General features: G+C 36.8%; 5 protein-coding genes across 10 annotated transcripts; 2 read left to right on the top strand and 3 right to left on the bottom strand.

Annotated features, from left to right (window-relative positions):
• Window positions 1–275: 275 nt before the first annotated feature.
• Window positions 276–20,035, bottom strand: LOC17900097 (ADP-ribosylation factor GTPase-activating protein AGD4). 4 transcript variants are annotated; one of them, XM_023788940.1, is made up of 22 exons: window positions 19,834–20,035; window positions 19,652–19,669; window positions 7,819–7,841; window positions 7,669–7,722; window positions 7,467–7,543; window positions 7,014–7,114; window positions 6,312–6,382; window positions 5,961–6,023; window positions 5,744–5,788; window positions 5,492–5,557; window positions 5,251–5,298; window positions 5,060–5,155; window positions 4,919–4,960; window positions 4,270–4,476; window positions 3,746–3,871; window positions 3,055–3,270; window positions 2,584–2,670; window positions 2,238–2,498; window positions 1,791–1,912; window positions 1,553–1,643; window positions 942–1,387; window positions 276–720 (listed from the first exon to the last, which is right to left on the bottom strand). In XM_023788940.1, exons 4-22 carry the CDS (start codon window positions 7,714–7,716, stop codon window positions 606–608), a joined length of 2,328 nt encoding a protein of 775 aa, XP_023644708.1. In that variant the 5' UTR covers window positions 7,717–7,722; window positions 7,819–7,841; window positions 19,652–19,669; window positions 19,834–20,035; the 3' UTR covers window positions 276–605. The 4 variants fall into 4 exon arrangements, with proteins under 4 accessions (XP_023644708.1, XP_006304451.1, XP_023644709.1 ...); XM_006304389.2 differs by having other exon boundaries at window positions 7,819–7,837; window positions 19,648–19,669; XM_023788941.1 differs by having other exon boundaries at window positions 7,669–7,833; window positions 19,644–19,669; window positions 19,834–19,883.
• On the bottom strand, window positions 7,853–9,434 carry LOC17900554 (uncharacterized protein PFB0765w). Its single transcript, XM_023790090.1, has 5 exons — window positions 9,267–9,434; window positions 8,962–9,165; window positions 8,716–8,841; window positions 8,373–8,561; window positions 7,853–8,251 (listed from the first exon to the last, which is right to left on the bottom strand). The coding sequence occupies exons 1-5, from the start codon at window positions 9,432–9,434 to the stop codon at window positions 8,045–8,047; spliced, it is 894 nt and encodes a 297-aa protein (XP_023645858.1). The 3' UTR covers window positions 7,853–8,044.
• LOC111832480 lies at window positions 9,608–11,004 on the bottom strand. Its single transcript, XM_023788944.1, has 2 exons — window positions 10,464–11,004; window positions 9,608–10,383 (listed from the first exon to the last, which is right to left on the bottom strand). Exons 1-2 carry the CDS (start codon window positions 10,917–10,919, stop codon window positions 9,745–9,747), a joined length of 1,095 nt encoding a protein of 364 aa, XP_023644712.1. The 5' UTR covers window positions 10,920–11,004; the 3' UTR covers window positions 9,608–9,744.
• On the top strand, window positions 11,507–15,273 carry LOC111832481 (uncharacterized protein At1g10890). Of its 3 annotated transcripts, none has more exons than XM_023788946.1 (5): window positions 11,507–12,040; window positions 12,378–12,607; window positions 13,390–13,581; window positions 14,114–14,333; window positions 14,772–15,273. In XM_023788946.1, exons 2-5 carry the CDS (start codon window positions 12,459–12,461, stop codon window positions 15,036–15,038), a joined length of 828 nt encoding a protein of 275 aa, XP_023644714.1. In that variant the 5' UTR covers window positions 11,507–12,040; window positions 12,378–12,458; the 3' UTR covers window positions 15,039–15,273. The 3 variants fall into 3 exon arrangements, with proteins under 3 accessions (XP_023644714.1, XP_023644713.1, XP_023644715.1); XM_023788945.1 differs by having other exon boundaries at window positions 11,509–12,040; window positions 14,748–15,273; XM_023788947.1 differs by lacking the exons at window positions 11,507–12,040; window positions 12,378–12,607 and adding an exon at window positions 12,621–13,265 and having other exon boundaries at window positions 14,748–15,273.
• A 417-nt stretch (window positions 20,036–20,452) lies between the features above and the next one.
• Window positions 20,453–21,748, top strand: LOC17897496 (F-box protein At1g10895). Its single transcript, XM_006304968.2, has one exon. It carries the CDS (start codon window positions 20,453–20,455, stop codon window positions 21,623–21,625), a length of 1,173 nt encoding a protein of 390 aa, XP_006305030.1. The 3' UTR covers window positions 21,626–21,748.
• The last annotated feature ends 89 nt before the right edge of the window (window positions 21,749–21,837 follow it).

Consider the following 21,837-nt stretch of genomic DNA (forward strand, 5'->3'; position numbering starts at 1 on the left):
ATGTTATCATTATATAAGCTTTGTTAAATCTTTTAAAATCCATTGACCTCACACATAACATATTATTTTATATATTATCATCTAATTAAACCAAAACATCAATTATATATCTGCTCCCAAGTTCCTGTATATGATTGCATGTAATCTAATCTCATTCACTCTCAAATAAAACAAAACTACTGTAACATAATATTTTTAGATATTTATTACATACGTTTTCCATTATATCCACAATTTTTGATATTCCTAAACAAATTTTGTTAAGACGTACATTGAATCGGCTAAAGCATATAAAATGAAATTGTAATGAAATTATTTTTCACAAGTAAACTTAAATGCAAACGCAAAAGTGACAATTGGAAAAATAAAAGCTGTAGTAATTTGAAAGTGAGATATATATACTGTAGGTGGTCCTTAAATCATAATCCTTATACTCAAAAGTCAAAACGCTCTGTGACCATTACTTGGCAGAATCTAGTAACTCAAAAGCCAAAACGCTGTGTATATGACTTAAGCGGAATCTAGTACCTTGTACCACCACCACCCTGTCTTACATGGTTTTACATTTTAAGGTCTTGATTCTCATGAAGCTGTGTAGTGTAGGTTTATGCACACTCAGCTAAGAGAAGAAAGAGCTCTTCATCAGTTATGGCTCCCATTTCCATCGCTCTTTCCAGCACGCTTAGTCCTCCATCATCCTCTATCGATGGGCGTGCTCCTCTGCGTTTACCCAAACAAAATAACAATATATAAACAACCGTTTTATTTCCTTATCCAAAGACTAATCAAGAAAATGTAATGGAGGAGCCAAGCTACCAAAGAAACAGTGCAATGGAATCAATGGGATGCAGAACTAGGAGGTTTTAGATGAGCCCTAACATTCGTTTGATCCAGAAATATAGCATAAACATTAAATGCGTTCCTGAAATGTTAAAATGTACCTTCGCAGTAGAATCTTTGCAAATTTGTGGTTCCCTGATGATATACAATGGTGTAACGGAGTCCTTCCATGATAATCTCTAATGTTTAGGTCAGCACCAAACTGCAACAACAGTTCAAGCAAGACAGGGTCACCAATGTGACAAGCCACATGGAGCAAGGAACAGCCTTGAAGACAGTTTCCTGGTTCGTTGGATTCTTTGATTCTCAGACAAACAGTTGGGTCATGTCTTTTTTTTACTGATTTATCTGCTGCATCAACATGGTGATATGCATTGATATCAGTTATATCATCGAACTTCGTATTAATGATATTCACATCCCCAGATGTTACTATCAGTCGATAGATTTCACGTATATTTCTGCTTTGAACAGCTTCCCATATCTTACTCGCAGCAGAAGAGTTTGCTTCGTTTTCATCTTTGATGACTAATGCTTTCTCCATGTACTGACCCAAACACAAAACATTCAATCAGGTTTAGTTGTTGTTTTTTGCATCTTTGCCTTTTCACATTGCATAATCTAAGCCTCTAAATGACATTGATCAATCATCCTGTGACCATGGAGATAGATTTCACGACTTGGACATCGAAAGTAAGAACCAATGCCATACCTTTCCTAGGATGTATTTCTCCTTCACACTAAAGGAATCTTCTGGACATGGTTTTGACATTGCAGCACGCGACAAAGTTGATCCTTCCTCACTGCAAAAAGCCATCACTGTTTATCATGATGTATCTCAACAGTTACACGCATGATTTATGGATCAGGAGACTGTTGGAAGATAGAGTGTTTGGTAATTGGTTCATACTTAAAATACAAACCAAAAAATTTATCAGTAGAAATCATACCAGTCATTGTCATTGTGAAGTAGTCCCTCCCACAGTGAGTTACAGTATACATTACCCAATTTTCGAAATAAGTCCAAGATCGTTGGCTCCCATACTTTTACATCTAGTGAGAGGGACCTCACCTGCAGTTTGTGGGGTAAAACATTTGTGACATTAGCTTCCAGATATAGCACTGAGGGACCCACCAACGAAAACATCCATGCACCAACTTTATCTGGATACTTGACCCCTCCAAAGGTTATAACTACAGTGATGTTGACTTTTGCAAGAAATTTAAACCCTTGTAGAGTTAATTTTACTAAGTAACTTCAAAATACCACATCGAGTTCTACAAATTCTGGATGACGAAGAGATCGAATTTACCGACTTGGTGGTACAAAACTAGCTCACACATGGAGAAATCTCAAGGAAAGTCGTTTAAGAAATTTTTCTAAGAATAGTTCATACCTTGGATATATGAACACCGAGATTCCTGTGTACACCAGAGCATTGAATACACAACAAAATTCCAAGGTTTAATGAAGCCCAATCAGGCTCGGTAGCATTGCACTCTGCACATGCATTATTGCCAGGAATTCCTCTGAGTATTGTAGAGACATCATCCCCGATATTTCCTCTTGCATCATTATGTCGAATTTGATCCCCAGAGACAACAACATCAGCAGGAACAGAAGAAGTGTTGTCTCTATCCACGTATCGCACTGGTGACTGCAAATATGGTCTGTATTAGCAACAAGGCTTTGATATCAATTCAGTTTATGTGAAAGAGAAGCCAAAGGCTCATTGTGTCAACCTGTTGTAGAAAATGAGAATTGAGAAGCGTCCCTATAGCTGTAGTGATCTTATTTACCCAGTCCATCCTATCTGCTCCATTTTCAGCCTGTAAGGTAAGAGAAGTGCTGTTAGCATTCTGAAGTACTTAGATTAGGAGAAGAAGAATGAACCAGTATAAAGATACTAAATCTATGACTGCATCACCAACTAGATCCTATCATTATCACCAGTAAAACCAACCCAATTATAAGGAGAAATCAAAAGCAAAAGCAAAGCATGAATGACATGAAACAACGGTACACTTGGTATGAGGGTCCATGTAGGTTGTTTGCAAGGCAAGGACTGGAACCTAGTGTACACCTTGAAAAAAAGTCTAAAGAGCACAGCTCTGTTGTCCAAAGAATGAATTTGGAGTAACCCACCAAAAAAAATTCAGTACTATGTCGCCTTGTATCTTGCAACCTAATCCTATAATGAGTAAAATGGGTACCTGGAGTGTGTAAGTTTTTTGAGGAGAAATAATTCTGAAACAGAGCCGAAGATCCATGTCTTCTGCATCTAGTTTTATCAAAGAAGTGCGAAGATCAATAGTATTATAGCCTAAGCTGCCCTCAGTGAGCGAACCTGATCGATTATGTCTTGCACGAAATCGACCAAACACACCAGTATTATGGTCAGATGAACCACTATAGTGATGCTGAGATCCCTGAGAATACGAATAACCAAAAATTCAACTGTTATAAACAAACAGAAACTATGAATATAAAGAAAGATATAGGACTTGCTTCAACTGTTAAACAGATGGTGAGTTCTACTATCTATACTTCTATACATATAAACAATAGCATGAGGAAGTGCCAGGTCATCTACACGCAACTACTCATTAAAGGCTTAATATTAATATCTCGTGTCAATTTAGGAAAATATTCCGCTGGTGATATGACCTGATAGAGTTAAAACTTAAAGCTGATACAGCAATCTTATCATTTGCTTTACTCATTTTTTGTCCCACTATTTCATAATAAATCAATCCTTCATTTCAGGGAAAAGAAGAATTTATGAAAGAATCAACGAGATTTCAGAAATTGTAAAAATTGGCATGTAAAACGAATAACCAAATTGGAAAGGACTTATGGACGACTCTCATGGAAATGAGGCAGGAAAAAAGAGTGCATACGTACCATTGATTTATTACCATTACTTCTATAATAGTACATAGAACCATGACTATCAAGGACAAAAAACTTTCTTTTCCAATCAGTTCTCAAACTTGATGAACGCTTTAATAAATATCCCTGTTTAATTACCTGCATTGGTACAAAAAGGAACTCTGTAAGACAATAAGAAATACAGCTTTGCTGGAAAATTTAGTGTCAAATGATCACAAAAGAGACTCTATATGTTGCATAATTGCAAGCACAAGATGCTAGGAATAATTTTGTAAGGGATATCAGGAAATTTAAACAGACAGTTAAAAACAGTAACACGCAAGAGTAAAAAAGGACTGTTCCCATCTTCTTAACTGTCATTTCCTACCTTTACCCATCTCCCTCTAAAGAGAAGAAACACTTAAAATTTTCTTAATTAATCGATCACCACTAAACACCACTTTCATAAGCACAAAGAGAACAAAAGAGCTACGGGAAACTTAAGGTAAACATGAACTGCTCTCGATTCTTGCAAGAATGAAATCAGAAATGCTTACTTCCTTGTCTGCCGTTAAACTTGTTTCGGTATTTTTATAAGCAATGGCTCCACCAACACGGTTTCTGTTAACACCAGAGGGCTCTGCATTAGCGGCTAGCTGTTGGCTGTCTAATTCAGACTGTGTCCTGAATTCTTGAATGCGTCTTGCTAGCCGATCTTGTTCAATCTTAGACTGTTCCTTTGATTGTTGAGCATATGTTAATATCTGTAAGAAGAATAATCACAAGTCAGCATGAGTGGACTTCATCAGAAATCAGGAAACTTTGGTGATCTCACATCGCATGTGGAAAGAGCAAAATCAAATCTTGGATAAACCAAGCTTTTACCTATGGATTTTGTTTTTAAACCCAGGTAAACCAAGTCTTTCGTATTTAAAGTTTGGGATCACTTTCGTTGTTTACATTTTAAACAAAATGTTTTGTCGTTCACGGTGGTAAGGAAAAGTATACTTTAAAAACTTGAATTGATAAATTATATGACCCTGGGCTTCCAAAAGCCTAAAAAGTCTCTTCAAGACCTCAGTTCATCTAACCTAATATTATACATCCCCATTTGCAAATTTAAATCGCCTCTGGGAACTAAAGAAGCTCACAATTTGTCCTGCCCATCCAAAATATCAAGACATCAGGTCGACTACTAGTTTGTACCTGATGAATATATGGTTCCAGTTGACTCAACAAGTCATATCCCTGAAACACAAAGAGATCATATTAAGGGTCACCATCACAAATGTCAAACTTAGTTTGTTTACAAGGTAAGGATTTAAAATGGAAAATTAAAGACCTTACAAGTTTAAAATATCTCAGATGGGCATCCATAATTGCACTTATTGATTCTAAAAACTCATACTTCTTTTTAGCTTCAATAGTCATCAATGAATTTACCTGCATTCTTCAACCAATGCAAAAATTTACTTAAAAGTAAAAGTAGAGATATCGAAAGTAAATAACAATGGCTTCTGTTACTAGAGTCGGCATACTAGATTGAAACGGCTCTTCTCAAATGTTGACTTTGAGTTCTCCAAATCCTATCATTCAAATATGGCAGCACATTTAAGTTACCATGCTGGGAAAGAAAGCACACCGCATGGCAAATAATATTAAAAAACGATGACATCAACTTATTATATATGTACTTAGGAGAGATTTTGGCTTCACTTTTTCTTAGTAGCCACGAAGAGAAACAAACAAAAAGGTATACATAAAAGAAAATTGTTCTACCTCTTCCAACTCTGCAACAATTTCTCCTCTTGTGTTCTTCTTTAAAGACACGAACTTTTCACGTGACTACAAGCAGATAACAAAACTCATTACACCAGTTCGGATGAAGAATATCATGCAAAGGTTAAGTTATGTGCATTCTTGTGGTGTGCAACACCAACTTCCAAAACATTATTTAATTAGGCGAAGAAAATGTGCATCCAACTGCATGCACAAAAAATTAAGGGAGCTATAGACTCTATAACCAAGTACCTGATCGTAAGAATGAGCAGCTTTATCAAATCGATTCCGAGACTCCTGCAATGGTAAAAAACAGCATAGGGTTGATTGGAATGTGACAGGATTAGTTCTCGATATATAACTTTGGTGCAAGACATAAGATACATAATTGATCAAACTATAAAATTTGAGATACTCAGTACACTGAGGAAAAAAAAAAATTAATCAAATTTAGAAGAGAAACGAATACCTTAGCTTCTTGCAGATCAACATTAATAAAGTTCATCAACCTCTCAAGCAACACATGCTCCACCTAGAAAATTTTCCCCATAAAATATCACAACTGTTATATATAAAGAGACACTATTAAGGCATTTGCACTAAAATCGACTGCATATTTTGGCATTTTAAACTCAAATTATCTTAGTTTTACATTCCTCCTCTTATCACAAAGTTGATTTGTAACTCAAACAGACATATGCAGAAGAAAAAGAAACAAGATGCCAAACCCTGAATCAACAAATACCACCACACTAATCAAATAGGCATCTGTTAGTCTTTACTGGCATTTATTATTGTTCACTAGATACAATGAGAATACCTGGGAGCAGAGAAACTCCTTGTAAGAAGCAAGCTCTCGAAGTGTATTTATGAATTTGGATATAACTGGGCCTGGTGTCACTCAGAAGAATGACAATCAAATAGGTTAGAAAAAAAGACTTTAAAAGTACCTCTGTTTGTGATATAATCTTAGGAATCATGAAATGTAGGTAATGACGAGAACAAACACAAACTAAGATGATGACTTAAGCTAAGAAGAAATACATTATAAGCCAAATAAGAGAAGCTTCAGTAGACCCGTCTTAATAAACAAAATCAATCTACAAACTTGTTAACAATCAATAGTAAGCAACCTGATAGTCTCTGAAAGCTAAAAATCCCAATTTTTACGAAATCACTCTAAGGTAACCAAATGCTAGAAGTGCCTCCTATGGATTCTAAAAGCTTCCAGAGATCTTGAACTAACATACCTAGGTGATTAATTTCGTATTTGTTTCCAACTACCACTGCTTATTCCATGACTAATTTAGATATCTAAAAAGGTACACTTAGCTAAGAACAGGCTCAACTTCACTACTAAAAATTTGGCACTGTATTGAATGTAATCCATAGCAACCGGAGAATATCTGCATCACCCAAGTCTCTTATCACTAGTGAAAGGAATAAAGTGGCAAATGATAGTAGAGAGACTCATAATTCAACAGATTAGCAAGACCACAGAGTTGGATGCAAAATTAATGACCTCCAATTGAAAGACTGATAGGATCATCATGTCCAGCCCCAAATTCTTCCAGACAATCTGCAAAAGCATTTTCTCCTTTGGTTGCCTCTCCCAAACTTCCCCTACAAAAGAAAAGTAATACAATTCCTGTCAGGCGCTGATAAAATTCCTGGCCCACATAGATACAATGACAAAAGTGGAGTAGCAACAAAGTAATGTTACGGTTTAACATTATTTGAGTAGCAAACGAAAGCAAGCCATAAACCCAACAACATACATAATTGAAGATTTACATGAGAATTTTAGTGATCAAACAGCTCTTCACATCTGCTAATTAGGTAAGAGTAGAGACAAAATGGTACCAAAAAATCCAACTCCCACTTTCAGAAAATATGCCACAAATGATATGCTTGAAATCTTATCCCCACGGAAAGATGTGACGAAAAGAGAAAGAAAAAGTTAGATTTAACGTACATAAACTTCTTAACACCTTTGTGTAGCTTCTGACAACGATCTTTAAGCTCATCAGCTGTCCCCTCCAATGAACAAACCTGATTTAATCAATCAGAACAGACGCAAGACAACACTTTTGGTGATAAAGTCACATAATTCATACAAAATTTCCTGAATTCTCAATACCCAGAAGGTAATAATAGACCAAAGCTTTCCAATGTACCTGTTTCTGAAACATTGGGGAATCCTCGAGATTGATAAAGGTCGCCATTGATGAAACAAAAAGGAAGAAACTTTCAGAGGAAAGAGTGAAGATTCGACCCGACCGACAAGTGATTCGAGTTTTGGGTTGTGTGATTCGGTGCAAAGATGGGATCTGGCGAGATCCAGAGGCGTTTTCAGTTGGTGATGAGTGATGATAGTGATTGCTTTAGAAATAGCTCCATTCCACAACTATTTCATATTTTCGAATATACCCTTCTTCGGATCCTTTTTATTTTTATGCGTCATTATATAATCTCCTTTAAACAATATCGAGTTTTCACAAATTTTAATTTTGAAAAGGGGTTTGAAACATTATAAACATCTCAGTATTAGTTCTAACAACATGTGATTTTCTCTAAACAAGTCCTATCATGTGAAATGGTTTCCAAAGCTTTCTGCTCTCTTGTTTGAATCCTATCCATCATCTTTCTCATAGACTTGATCTCATTCTCTGTCTTCTTTATCTTTCTTTCCCTTGACTCTATCTTCTTTCTTCTTTTCAATACTTTTTTCCTCTTTTCTTCATCTTTTGCATCCATAGCCTTATAGATTACACCAAATGGCTTAGATCAGAAGAACTACTATTACTCTAAACCGGATTAACGTTTGTTATAATTCGGTTGACAAAACACACACAAATGGAATTAAGAAACACGGTTTGACCTTGATCTGGTTGCGTAAGTCCTTGGTAGAAGGTAATGATTTCCATAGAGAGGCTTGAGAAGGAGCATTAACAAACACTTGATCTCTCTCGCATTCAAGTTCCCTTAGCTTTCTCTCGTATGTTTCTTCATTGATTGTGCTTGTGCTATCAAAATATGGCCATTTCTTCGAACAATATAACTTCCTCATCTGCTCTACAGAAATAATTAAATCAGCTTAGAAAAAGAAAAAAACATATCAATCACAACAAGACCTTCAATTTTGAATCACAGTTCTGATATATGTATATAGAATATCAAAAATTTAAAAGATTAAGAATGGGTATAATATTACAGTACTTAACTTGTCCTTTAATTTGTTCAAGGGAAATAACAGACTCTGTATCATCCTTATTTGGATTCAGCATCTTAAGAAGGCGTCTCTCACCACTCATGCAATGCGCCTTGTGTAACATCTGATTGTTTAGATTCTGTAATATAGTATAAAAAAAAAACATATGTTTCTATATAACATTTTGAGATGAGTAATCACAGATCAAACTGAGAGAATATATATGTGATCAGCGTAATTAGCAATTAGGGTTTCTAACGTGGAAATTAATTTCTCGTTCCCCGGACGAAAATGATATAATAGACTTCTTGTCACGATAGGCGTTATTAGCAAAAGTGAGTTTGTCTAGCTCCATCTTCTTAGTGCAGTTCGGAAAGTTCACCATGAGCTGGTCATCCTCGATCGGTCTCCATCTATGACGCAAGTTGATTTCTAGTCCTGAGATGTACTGATCATGAGCAACCTGTGCTTGATAGAGTAAAACATTCGCCAGCTTTAGTTAATTCGATTCACAATATTATGTATGTATAGAGAGATAAAAGACTACACAACAGACTAACATACCTTTTTCTCTTTGAGTTGCTTTTCGAGTTGAAGTATTTGTTGTCGCATCTCCTCCACCATCTTCTCATTCTCTTCTATTGACTTGGCATAGTGATATTGATTCTTCTTAAGCCCAACAAGATCTTGATGCTCTACATTTCGACTAACTTTTTTCCTTCCAACCTCCATTGCCTCAGGGAATTTTTAGGTTGCAGAAAAATGGAAGATTTGTTTTTAGATAACTGTTTACAAATTGAAGACACTTGCTTACTTGAGTTTAAAATGCACATCAGCGTTGAGACTTTTAACATAAACTTGTTGTCTCTCTGTACAATTTTAAAATTCTGTTATTTGGAACTTGGTTTGCACTCCAAGAAAGTTGACCTTGTTGCCATCTTTTATTTTATTTTCTTAATTCAACTTACACTAATTGAAAGTATTTTTTGGTCACTCGAGCAAATAATGTTTTTATATTTTAGAAATAAATATTGAATAAATTCTAAATCCCATACAAATATGGAGCAATCTTCATGAGAGGCTCGAGGGTGCTCACATGAAACTTCCTTCCGAAAAGAAAACACACATTCGTCACCTCACCCTCGTAGCTACAATTCGACCCGAACCGGATCCTATCCATAAACACGACCCGAATATCCTTCCCCACGAACCTCGCTGGATGTGATCCACCTCTCGACCAATCCACCCACGTCACGGTCCGGTTTGAGTTCATCTCCGGACAGATCTTGTTAACCAACGTCGGAAGATAATGTTCATCCATGTAACACGGCGGCCGGCAGTGATCCTTAAACACGTCGTAGTACAGGCGGTCGGAGACGATCTCGGCGGCGACTCTACGCGAGACCTCGAACCATTGGTTTCCTTTCCGCCAGTCGGAGAGCGACACGTGTGGGAGCATCTTGGGTGTGTAACGGCCTCGTCCCATGGGCCTTGGGTCGTCGAACGAGCCGAGGAAAGAGCGTGTGGAGCGCGTTAGGTAATCGTAGACAGTGGTGAAGTTGAAGAGAGGGATGCAAGTCTCCGAGAGGAGGACGAAGCGTGCGTTCGAAGGTTCTAGTAACGCGTGAGATAAAAGACGCTTCTCTGCGTCCATCATCGACGATTTCCCCCATTCTACTGCCTTGTAATAAAATTTATACATTTTCAAACTGTATCTCAATAAAATACTACAATAGGCCAACAAAACCTAATTAATCATACCTTGCTTGGTATGCGTTTCTTGTAAAACACTGAAGATTCATGCGGCTCCTCAGTGAACTCTGGTGAGGTATGAACGTAAATGGAATAAAACCCTTCATGCCCTTTAAAGAACATTTCCCAAAGAGGGGACAACGGCAAATTCCACCTCGTCAGAAACATGAACGCAACCTTTGGATGAGTCGTTCCATTCATCATGGGGCTGCGAGGAGAAGGAGAAGGAGGATGGGAGAGAGGAGAAGTTAGTGGATTTGAGGAGAGTGTGTGATATTCTTCCACTAGGAAGAGTGAGGTTTGGAGGCGTTGGTTAAGGTAGAGAGCGAGGAGGATGACGAGAGAGGAGACGGAGGAGAAGAAGACCACGGTCCCGAGGATGTGTACGTATCGGAGACTCGTAGATTCTTTTTTCATCTGTAAGTTGAGTTCTTTGACGAAGGTTGCGATCTTTTGCTTCTTCATGTATTAGTTTTGTGCATATATATTATATCTACTCTTCGTATTTAGCTTGCTCTAGCTACGTCGTTTGATTCAGTCCTCTTTTATTTTGTGTGTAGCTAGTGTGTACATATATATAGTAGCTATTGCCTAAGAATATATTTTGTTTGTGGCAAAGTGGTGCGGCATAATTTAAAAATAAGATAACCGTTTCGGTCACAAAATAGGCATATAATAGGGATTGAAAGTTCCACTGTTAACTATGTTGATTAATAAAATATAAGAAAACCCATATACATATATTTTAAGATATGATGTTATCTGAAAACAAGGAAAAGTGTCTTCCATACTCATGAGTATTTAGGTATCTTTAATCCTGCTAAACCTAGGCAGGCATGATCATGTTGTATGATGAGCATATGGTGTGGGATGAACTATATATGCATGAGAATCGTGGGTTTAGTGAAACGTGATTTTTTCAAGTAAACAAAAAGAAGAGGATGACATGCAGCATGAAATTTGCGGCAATGTTAAAGCATTGTTATGCTCAGAAAAAAAGAAGTTAAAACGTTAAATAGAAGATTAACAAAAGAAGCTTTCAGGCGTTATGTGTTTTTTTTTCTTTTAACCTCGTAAACTTTTTCTTTCTCCTTGTGTCTAGGCAGGCGTCAATCGTAGCAATTAAGAAAGTACGCAAACCATATTTGGTGTATCAAGGTGGAGGCAGTGCTACATCATCTTCAGTATGCAACATAATAGCAATAGTAACTTGTGACTTGTGAGTTTAGAGGATGAGATGAAAAATAGCTTCAAAATATTACTAGGTGCTTCCCACACATCCAAGAAAGATGCACTCAAAAGGCCCAAATTTAAAAACTGATACAAAAACTTAAAAAGGGTCGTATTAAAGCCCAAAAGGCTTTTGTTTGTTATTTCCATGTTTCTTAACGAATTATACGACTTATCAACCAATTCCCTTTATTATTTAAAAAAACAAAAAGCTATCGTCGCTTTCTTCTTCATCTTCTAAAAAAGTAAGCTCAATGTTGTAATCCGAATCCGACGAATCCTGCTCCTGAGTCCTGCCTAAGCTTCCTCTATCTCTGTGTTGACTCTTCCGGCGATCCAACAACGCTATTCTCGGGGTATGTCGGACGATTCAGCTATTTTCCCATGAGCTTCCTCTTTTGGTTTCAATGTTTTGTTTTCTGCAGAGTTTTATTCCTCTTAGGGTTTTGTTACCCAGCCTACTCCACGAAACGAACGTTAAGGGAATTTACTAGATATTAGATTAGTAATTTACGTGCTCGATGATGAGATCCTTGAATTATTATTTGGGAGATTCTCCAGAATCCGAAATTGCTGCTAGGTCTTTGATTTTTATGTGTAATTAGATTTTCGGTTGTGATTTGCGAAGCTCGATCTTATTCGATATGATTTCTTTGAATTGTTAACTTGAGCTATCGCGTCTGGATTTTGCAGAACAAATCCTGATTTTTTCTTGCAAGTTCAGAGATTTTACCTGAACTTAAAGGAAGATATTGCTCTACGGCGTGTTTATAGATGCCTCGGGACTTGTCAAGATCGAGGTCACCTTCTCCATCACCGACACGTCGCAGAAAGCATTCCAGGTCTCCTGTAAGGCATAGGCGTAGCAGGAGGACTAGACGAGACAGAAGCCGTTCTCCGTACTCTTCTTATTCGTATAGCAGGTGATACCCGTAATGTGTCTGCGCTTTTCCATACTTATCATTGGTTTGTTACACAAAAAGAACTGTAAGAATCTCAATTGCTTTTACTATAGTTCCCACTTAGATTTCTACCCTTCTCTATAAGGGAGTGCAATGTCTGGATGCTGCTGGCTCTATCGTAAGCTTTTTTTGAGTGATGTTTCTTTTTGGAAATATCTTATTCATTTGGCTGTTGTGAGCAGTGTGTAAAGTTGTGGTTTTAGACAATGCAGCCTGAATCAGTAAAGACATAAGTGAAGTTGAGATATTGAGAGTACTGATTTCTGATCTAGTATATATTTTTGTATTATGTCTAGATAGATGGCGTGATTATTTGTTAGAATCAGTTCAGGCGCAACTATTATGTTCTTTTGAAGTGAAGTTTGTTAGCAATAATGAGACAAAACCATTACATTTTTTTAGGTAAGATCATATAGTAATTTGTTGAGAACATGGCTGACAAGTTAAGAAAATGATACATGCTCTTACCACTATAAAAAGCTTAATTTCTTCCCCGTTCCACGGGAGAGGAAATGAGCTGCTGATGGATAGCTGTTTGGTGTTATTTCATTGATCCCTTGTCTCATTAGCTTCTTCGTGTGATAAAAGTTGGAGCTGATAATTCTTTACAGTGTATGAGGTAACTGCACATACTTTTGCTTCCTTTATGTGAAATTGTAGGCAACCTGATGGCTAGTCTTCACGTGCGTGGTAGTTCGTTAGTTGCATATTTTGCTTACTGCTTTATTTGGGGTATTGTACAGACGAAAAAGTCGTTCTATTTCTCCTAAACGCCACCGAAGTCGATCTGTTACTCCTAAGAGACGTTCTCCAACTCCAAAACGTTACGAAAGACAAAAGAGTAGGAGTTCCACTCTATCTCCTTCCGCATCCCTTGACTCAGCTAAACATAGGAATGGAGAAAAACTTAAAAGAGAAGAGGAAGAGCGAAAAAGGTAAATCAATACAAAATTTTAACTATGATGGATGTTATTGTGAAATAAGGTAATGTAATTCTAGTGTAGACTGTCTAGTGTGGAAGTCCTTGATTGTTAGTCTTCAAAGTGCAACAGGTTTCACGGTATTCTCTCACAGGCTTCACTTATGGAAGATAAGCTATCTTTCGACTTGTTCAGATTTGATCCTCTGGCACAAATATTCATACTATCTCGATTTGATGAGTTACCGTGAGTCATTTTATGGATCATGATTGAGTTAGAGTTGTAAATATGTCAAAAGCACATGAATAGCCTCGGTGAAGGTTTGCTTGTGTTATGGCGATACAAAATAATACTTCACGAATTTACCGTTGGCGTTGGGAGGAGTGGAAACAAAAAAAAGTTTCACCTATTTGTCTCTGGTTTGGAATAAATTGTTGGTTTTGCTGTTCAAGATTGAAGACATCAGGACATGAGAAAGTTCAGGTGATATTCAAGATTCTGGATCTGCTGTGGGTGTCCTCTAACTTTTCACTATATTTTCTTCCAGGCGACAGCGTGAAGCGGAACTGAAGCTGATAGAGGAAGAAACTGTGAAACGGGTTGAAGAAGCTATTCAAAGAAAGGTCGAAGAAAGTTTACATTCTGAAAAAATTAAAATGGAAATTCTAAAGCTGCTGGAGGAAGGGCGGAAGAGACTTATTGAAGAAGTGGCGGTTCAACTTGATAAGGAGAAGGAGGCTTCTCTTATCGAGGCTAAAGAAAAAGAGGTAACGTTCTTCATAAAATAAGAATAAAGCCTAATACCCTTCTCAATACAAAGAATCTTTTTGTCAAAAAGCTTGCAGATGTTGATGGTCATTCTTTCATAAGATGTTTTTTTTCTTGCTAAGTTTCACGGATAATCTATTCATGTGACTTCACTTCTGGAGTAGAGTAACTTAAAGGGAAAAAGAAATTGCCATTTCTATGAGCTGCTTTAGTTTTCTAGGTGGAGACTGTTGGGCATTTCCTCATTTTATTAAATTGATTATGCTCTTGTCAGATTCCTTATTATGCAGTGGCATGGTTTGAAATGACTTTGCTCGTGGTGTATTAGAATGAATTCAAATTCCTTATTAAAAATTTGATATTACAAGTCTGTCCATCATGGAGCATTTGTTGAAAAGAGAGCCTTTTTTCAGGGGGTTATGCGGTGTTTGTCGCAGGAAAGAGAGCAACAAGAGAAAGAAGAGAGGGAGAGAATAGAAGAGGAGAACCTTAAGAGAGTGGAAGAAGCTCAGAGGAAAGAAGCAATGGAGAGGCAAAGGAAAGAGGAGGAACGGTATCGGGAGCTGGAGGAGCTGCAAAGACAGAGAGAAGAAGCGATGCAAAGGAAGAAAGCTGAAGAGGAAGAAGAACGCCTCAAACAGATTAAGCTGCTGGGTAAAAACAAATCACGCCCTAAATTATCTTTTACATTAAGCTCCAAGTGAAGATAAAAACGATTGTGATGGATATGCATCTTTCATCATCTCAAAGTTGCTTTATGATTATCGTTTTTAGTGCTACTGCTTCTCGTTGGAGCTTGAAACATTCTTAGATGATTTAAATATAACTCTAGTTTCTCGTTTGTAATTTTACGTTAAGTTCATGGTTGGATGGGAAAAGATAGGAAGGTGATGAATGAATATGTTAACCATCCGTTCTCAGAATGATGAACAGTTAACACACTTGTCATCCTACTTTAAAATTAGCCGTTGAATGTATAACAATATCACAATGATTCGGAAAATTTATCACTCCATAATAACCATCTGTTCTTACTTCCATAATAGAACAATTAAAATAAATAAAAACCACAGAATCCTGAAGATTATTTAATAATTATTGCTTCAAATAATACATATTTTCGATTATACCCTTCTCTCTGTATCTTTTATTTTTATGTCTTTTAAAACGCATTATTTGCAAAAAAACGCAAGTGGTATAAAAGGAAATATCATTAGAGTGTTTCACACGCTTTCCAAAATTTTTTCAGATCAGCTTGTTTCCTTTTTCCCCTCCCGATCAAGAACGATCGTCCGCGAATCTCGGCGATCCACACTTTTCAAGGCGACATGGCTAATCTTCAAGAGATGGTGTTTTTCAATCCAGGTACGATTTGGATCTCAGTAAAACGCAAAAATCTGTAGAGGTTTTGGGATAAACCCTACTTCAGAGAGCAATTAACAAAGGTTTATGAAACCCTAATCCTAAAGCAAGCAATTAATTTAGGTTAAATCGGAATTAGGTTTTGATATGTATCACTAATTTAGGGAGCAATCAACTCAATCGGATTTAGGGGTTGATACAAATCCCTAATTTAGGGAGCAATTAATTCAATCGTATCTAGGTTTTGAGATGAAAAGCAATTATTTAATTGTTTAATTGTTTATTCAGGTGGAACTCGCGTAAACCGTATCTTAAATGGATCAAGAATTACATGGGTGACTGCTCTAGACGTCTTCGACCTTTTCGAAGTCTTCGGTGACTTCACTCTCTCCCAAAACATTCCTGCAAACACAACAGGGCTCTTCAAGATAGAATCTGGACGATTTTATGACAACAACGAAAATTGGCTTCCAACCAATAATCTCAACAACAGCACTGTGAGATCTAGAACGCTGGTAAAAATTACAGACTAAACTCATACACTCTATAGTTACTTACAAACTATCTTATTCAAAATGCTTTTCTTTGGCCAGAGGAACGGACAAATTCTTTTCAATTATACTGAGAGCAGAATGGCTCCCCAAAATGGCACAGTTTTCACCAAAAGAGTCATCAGGAGGAGGAATATACAAGCCTATAATGGCTTCACTTTGGTACAATACATGAGGGTCCCGCAACATTAAAAGGGATATGATGAAGAAAGATAAGTAACACACACCTTCTCCTGCATTGCATACTGTTCTCATGAGGACCATGAATTGTCTTTTGGTGCATACTGTTGGCTTTTAGTTTTTCCTGCTTTAATAGAAAACACAACATCAAATATCTGCTGTTTTCCTAGTGTTTCTATTTAGTGAATTTGGAGGAACAATAAACATCAAAAAAAAATGTAAAGAGCACAGCTTTGTTTTCCATAGAATGAATTTGGAGGAATCCACCAACCAAATACTATAATGAGTAAAATGGGTACCTGGAGTGTGTAAGTTTTTTGAGGAGAAATAATTCTGAAACAGAGCCGAAGATCCATGTCTTCTGCATCTAGTTTTATAAAAGAAATGCCAAGATCAATAGTATTATAGCCTAAGCTGCCCTCAGTGAGCGAACCTGATCGATTATCTCTTGCACGAAATCGCGACCAAACACCCCAGTATTATGGTCAGATGAACCACTATAGTGATGCTGAGATCCCTGAGAATACGAATAGCAAAAAAGTCATCTGTTATAAAAAAACAGATGTAGGACTTGCTTCAACTGTTAAACAGATGGTTAGTTCTACAATCTATACTTCTATAGATATAAACAATAGCATGAGGAAGTGCCAGGTATTATACACGCAACAATTCATTAAACGCTTAATATTAATAGTTCGTGTCAAAATAGGAAAATTTTCCACAGTTGATGACCTGATAGAGTTAACAATTAAAGCTGATACAGCAATCTTATCACTTGTTGACTTGTTACTACTCATTTATTGTCCCACTATTTCATAACAAATCAATAATTCAATTCAGGGAAAGAAAGGATTCATGAACAATCAACGAGATTTCAGAAATTGTAACAATTGGCATGTAAAACGAATAACCAAATTTGAAAGGACTTATGGATGACTCTCATGGAAATGAGGCAGGAAAAAAGAGTGCATACGTACCATTGATTTATTACCATTACTTCTATAATAGTACATAGAACCATGATTATCAAGGACAAAAAACTTTCTTTTCCAATCAGTTCTCAAACTTGATGAACGCTTTAATAAATATCCCTGTTTGATTACCTGCATCGGTACAGAAAGGAACTCTGTAAGACAATAAGAAATCCAGCTTTGTAAGTGTCAAATGATCACAAACGAGTCTCTATATGTTGCAGTGTTGCACAATCGCATTGGCGCACAAGATGCTAGTAATAATTGTGTAAGGGATATCAGGAAATTTAAACAGAGAGTAAAAACACACAATAAAGAGGTTAAGGAAAGCAAGAGAGAAAGGAAACTTTTCTCGTGACTACAAGCAGGAAGAAAACTCATCACACCAGTTCAGATGAAGAATATAATCATCTGTGCATTCTTGTGGTGTGCAACACCAGCTTTCAAACATATTTTTAATAAGGATCAGAAAACGTGCATCCAACTGCACGCACAAGAAATTAAGGGAGAAAGTACCTGATCGTACAAATGAGCAGCTTTATCTAATCGATTCCGAGGATCCTGCAATGGTAGAAACAGCATAGTTACTTCTCGATATATAATTTGGAACAAGAAATAAGAGACATTATCGATCAAACTATAAAATTCGAGACACTCAGTGCACTAATAAAGTTCATCAACCTCTCAAGCAACACATACTCCACCTAGAAAATTTTCCCCATAAAATACCATAACTGTTATATAGAAAGAGACACTGTTAAGGGATTTACACTAAATCGACTGCATATTTGGCATTTTAAACTCAAACTGTCCTACCTTACATTCATCCCTTTTTCACAAAGTTGATAAGTAACTCAAAACAGATATATACAGAAAAAAATATATATATATATATCAAGATGCTAAACCCTGAATCAACAAAGACCACCACACTAACCAAATCTAAGTTTAAATTACCAAACAGGAATACACTCTCAATGATGAGAGGCCTTTGTTAGTATTTACTGGCATTTACTATTGTTCACCGGATACAATGAGAATACCTGGGAGCAAAGAAAATTCTTGTAAGAAGCAAGCTCTCAGAAGAGTATTTATGAATTTGGATATAACTGGGCCTGGTATCACTCAGAAGAAGAAAAAAATATATATGTTAGAAAAAAAGACATTTAAAGTACCTCTGTTTGTGATATAATCTTAGAAATTATGAAATGTAAGCAATGAAGAGAAAAAACATAAACTAAGATGATGACTTAAGCTAAGAAGAGATAGATTATAAGCCAAATAAGAGAAGCTTCAGTAGACCAGTCTTAATAAACAAAATCATCTACAAACTTGTTAACAATCAATAACAAGAAATCTGATAGTCTATGAAAGCTAAAAAACCCAATTTTTACGAAATCACTCTAAGGTAACCAAATGCCAGAAGTGCCTCCTATGGATTCTGAAAGCTTCCAATATACCTAGGTGATTAATTTCCTATTTGTTTCCCACTACCACTGCTTATTCCATGACTAATTTAAATATCTAATAAGGTACACTTAGCTAAGAAACACAGCAAGGCTCAACTTCACTACTAAAAATTTGGCACTATATTGAATGTACTCCATAGCAACTGGAGAATACCTGCATCACCCTAGTCTCTTATCACTAATGAAAGGAATAAAGTGGCAAATGATAGTACATAGACTCATAATTAACAGATTAGCAAGACCACAGAGATGGATGCAAACAACGACCTCCAATTGAAAGACTGATAAGATCATCATGTCGAGCCCCAAATTCTTCCAGACAATCTGTAAAAGCCATTTTCTCCTTTGGATGCCTCTCCCAGACTTCCCTTACAAAAGAAAAGTAATACAATTCCTGTCAGCCGCTGATAAAATTTCTGGCCCACGTAGATACATTGACAAAAGTACTATTACGGTTTTAAATTGCAAAATAAAGCAAGTCATAAAGCCTAATTTACATAATCTAAGACTTACATGAGAATAGGAAAACAATAGATTTAACGTACATAAACTTCTTTAACACCTTTGTGTAGCTTCTGACAGCGATCCTTAAGCTCATCAGATGTCCCCTCCAATGAACAAACCTGACGCAAGACAACAATTTTGGTGATAAAGTCACACAATTTATACCAAAATTCCTGATTTTAAAATACCCATAAGCTGAAAAGTAGACCAAACCTGTTTCTGAAACATTGGGGAATCCTCGAGATTGATAAAGGTCGCCATTGATGAGATCCAGAGGCGTATTTGTATAAGGATAAGCCTAGTAATGTTACAAAAGTTCAATTTTTTTTTTCTTTTCAAATCACGAATTGAAACAATTTTCAAAGCGTTTAGGATCAAATTCCATCAAGCACATACGATCAGACAATTGAATGACAATACTAATATAAAACCTATGAGATGAAGTGATCAGAGAAAGGCCACCTTCGAGCCGATCAGATTGAAATCGATTCTTCGTCAGCGATCGGATTCGCCATCAGCTTAGCGATTCCATGAGTCTTGTGTAACAGAAGCGATGTTGAGCCGATCCTTGCTCCGATCGTGGCATAAGGCGGAACATTCATCTACCCCGCTTCAGATCTAAAAAAAAAAAAAAAGAGAGAAAAATTTGACCTTTCTCGATTTTTTCATTCTTCGAATCGACTTGTCTGCCTGTCTTTCTTCTTTTATCTTTGTCTGGTCTGATTTTAGGTTTTGGTTGTCGTGTTAATTTACGCAAATACCCATTTTGATAATTACTGACTTTTTCTTCTTTCATTTTTGTGACATCGATAATTACTGACTTTAAAAAATATATCACGATAACTAGAACTTGTGTATATTTTTGTTTCCAAGTAAATATAATTACTTCTACAATAATAAATCATTTAAAAAAAATGCAGAAAATACTGACGATTATTTAACAATTATTATATCAGGATAATCACGTATAATATTTTCTAGTTGAAAAGTTTAGATTTACTAGTTTTTTTATTACTGTAGTATTTAAGAAGTCTTAATTGTTTTCTAGTTTGTTATTAGAGCATTTGATTGTTTTGTAACAATGACGACGACGATGTCTGATCTTGACGAGGATATGGTAGCGGCAATACTTAGCAGGGTTCCGATAACATCTGTGAAGACAGTGCGATCTGTCTGCAAACAGTGGAATGCTTTATCCAAAAGTTGTGTATGTTTGGGTAAAGAGAAGCAGTTTCTGGGATTCATGATGATGGATTATAGGGTTTGTTCGCTGAGATTCGATCTCCAAGGTGTCCGCAACGAGGGCGACCAGTCCTTACCATCTATAAAGCAGATAAGTTTACTTGACCAAATCGTGGTATCTAAACTCTTTCAATGCGACGGTCTAGTGTTATGCGTCATCAAAGACGAGACGAGGCTCTTGGTCTGGAATCCCTATCTGGGGCAAACGAGGTGGATCCAATTCGAACCCCGACACCATCTCCACAGGTTAGACAGGTGTGCTCTTGGTTATGACAAGAACCGCCGTAACCACAAAATCTTGAGGTTTGTGGATGATTACCTCCATATCGAAGGACACTTTTTCCGGTACGAAATCTACGATTTCAGCCTTGATTCATGGAAGGTTCTTGATGTCACTTCCGACTGGGATATAGCGTTTTATCAACGTGGCGTGTCTCTCAAGGGAAACACTTACTTTTTCGCTAGAGAGCAACTAATCCTGGACGAAGAAGAGGGAAACCAAGAGATAGATACTTCAGGGCTCCAAGACTTTATACTCTGTTTCGATTTTACGGCAGAGAGGTTTGGGCCGCGTCTTCGTCTGCCTTTTCACTCTTATACGGATGAGACTCTCGCTTTATCTTGTGTCAAAGAAGAGCAGCTCTCCGTGTTGTACCAGTGTTTTGACCCATTCTTAGAGATTTGGGTTTCCACTAACATCGACCCCAATGCAGTGTCGTGGCGCAATTTTTTGAATGTGGATTTGAGACCACTCACTGGTTTTCAGTTTGACTGTATGGCTACCAGTTTCTTCATTGACGAGGAGAACAAAGTTGCCGTGGTTTTTGAGCTAGACAAGACATATCGCTACCAAACAGCTTTCATCCTTGGTCAAGATGGATACTACAAACCTGTCAACTTTGGAGACGCTCTTGATCTCGCGAAACCTGACAAAGTTGGACATACTTTCCCCAGATATTGCGTCCCACTTGTGTGCTCTTCTTATGTTCCAAGTTTAGTCCAGATAGATTAGCTAGTTTCAGTTTTCATTCATTTGGATTGGAACTTTTACTTTCTTTCCTTTTTTAACTTTTCATGTCCTTATCAACAAGACTGCTGCGCTGTCTACTGCTTCTAATCAAATTCCTTATCTGTTTTTGCTATTTTCATCTCCTTGTTCAAGAGGTCAAATTGAATCTCTCACTAAACGATAACTTAAGCTTTAATTTAGCTGGCTAAACTAGT

The sequence above is a fragment of the Capsella rubella genome, unplaced genomic scaffold (assembly GCF_000375325.1).
Source record: "Capsella rubella cultivar Monte Gargano unplaced genomic scaffold, Caprub1_0 scaffold_1, whole genome shotgun sequence".
NCBI lineage: Eukaryota > Viridiplantae > Streptophyta > Magnoliopsida > Brassicales > Brassicaceae > Capsella > Capsella rubella.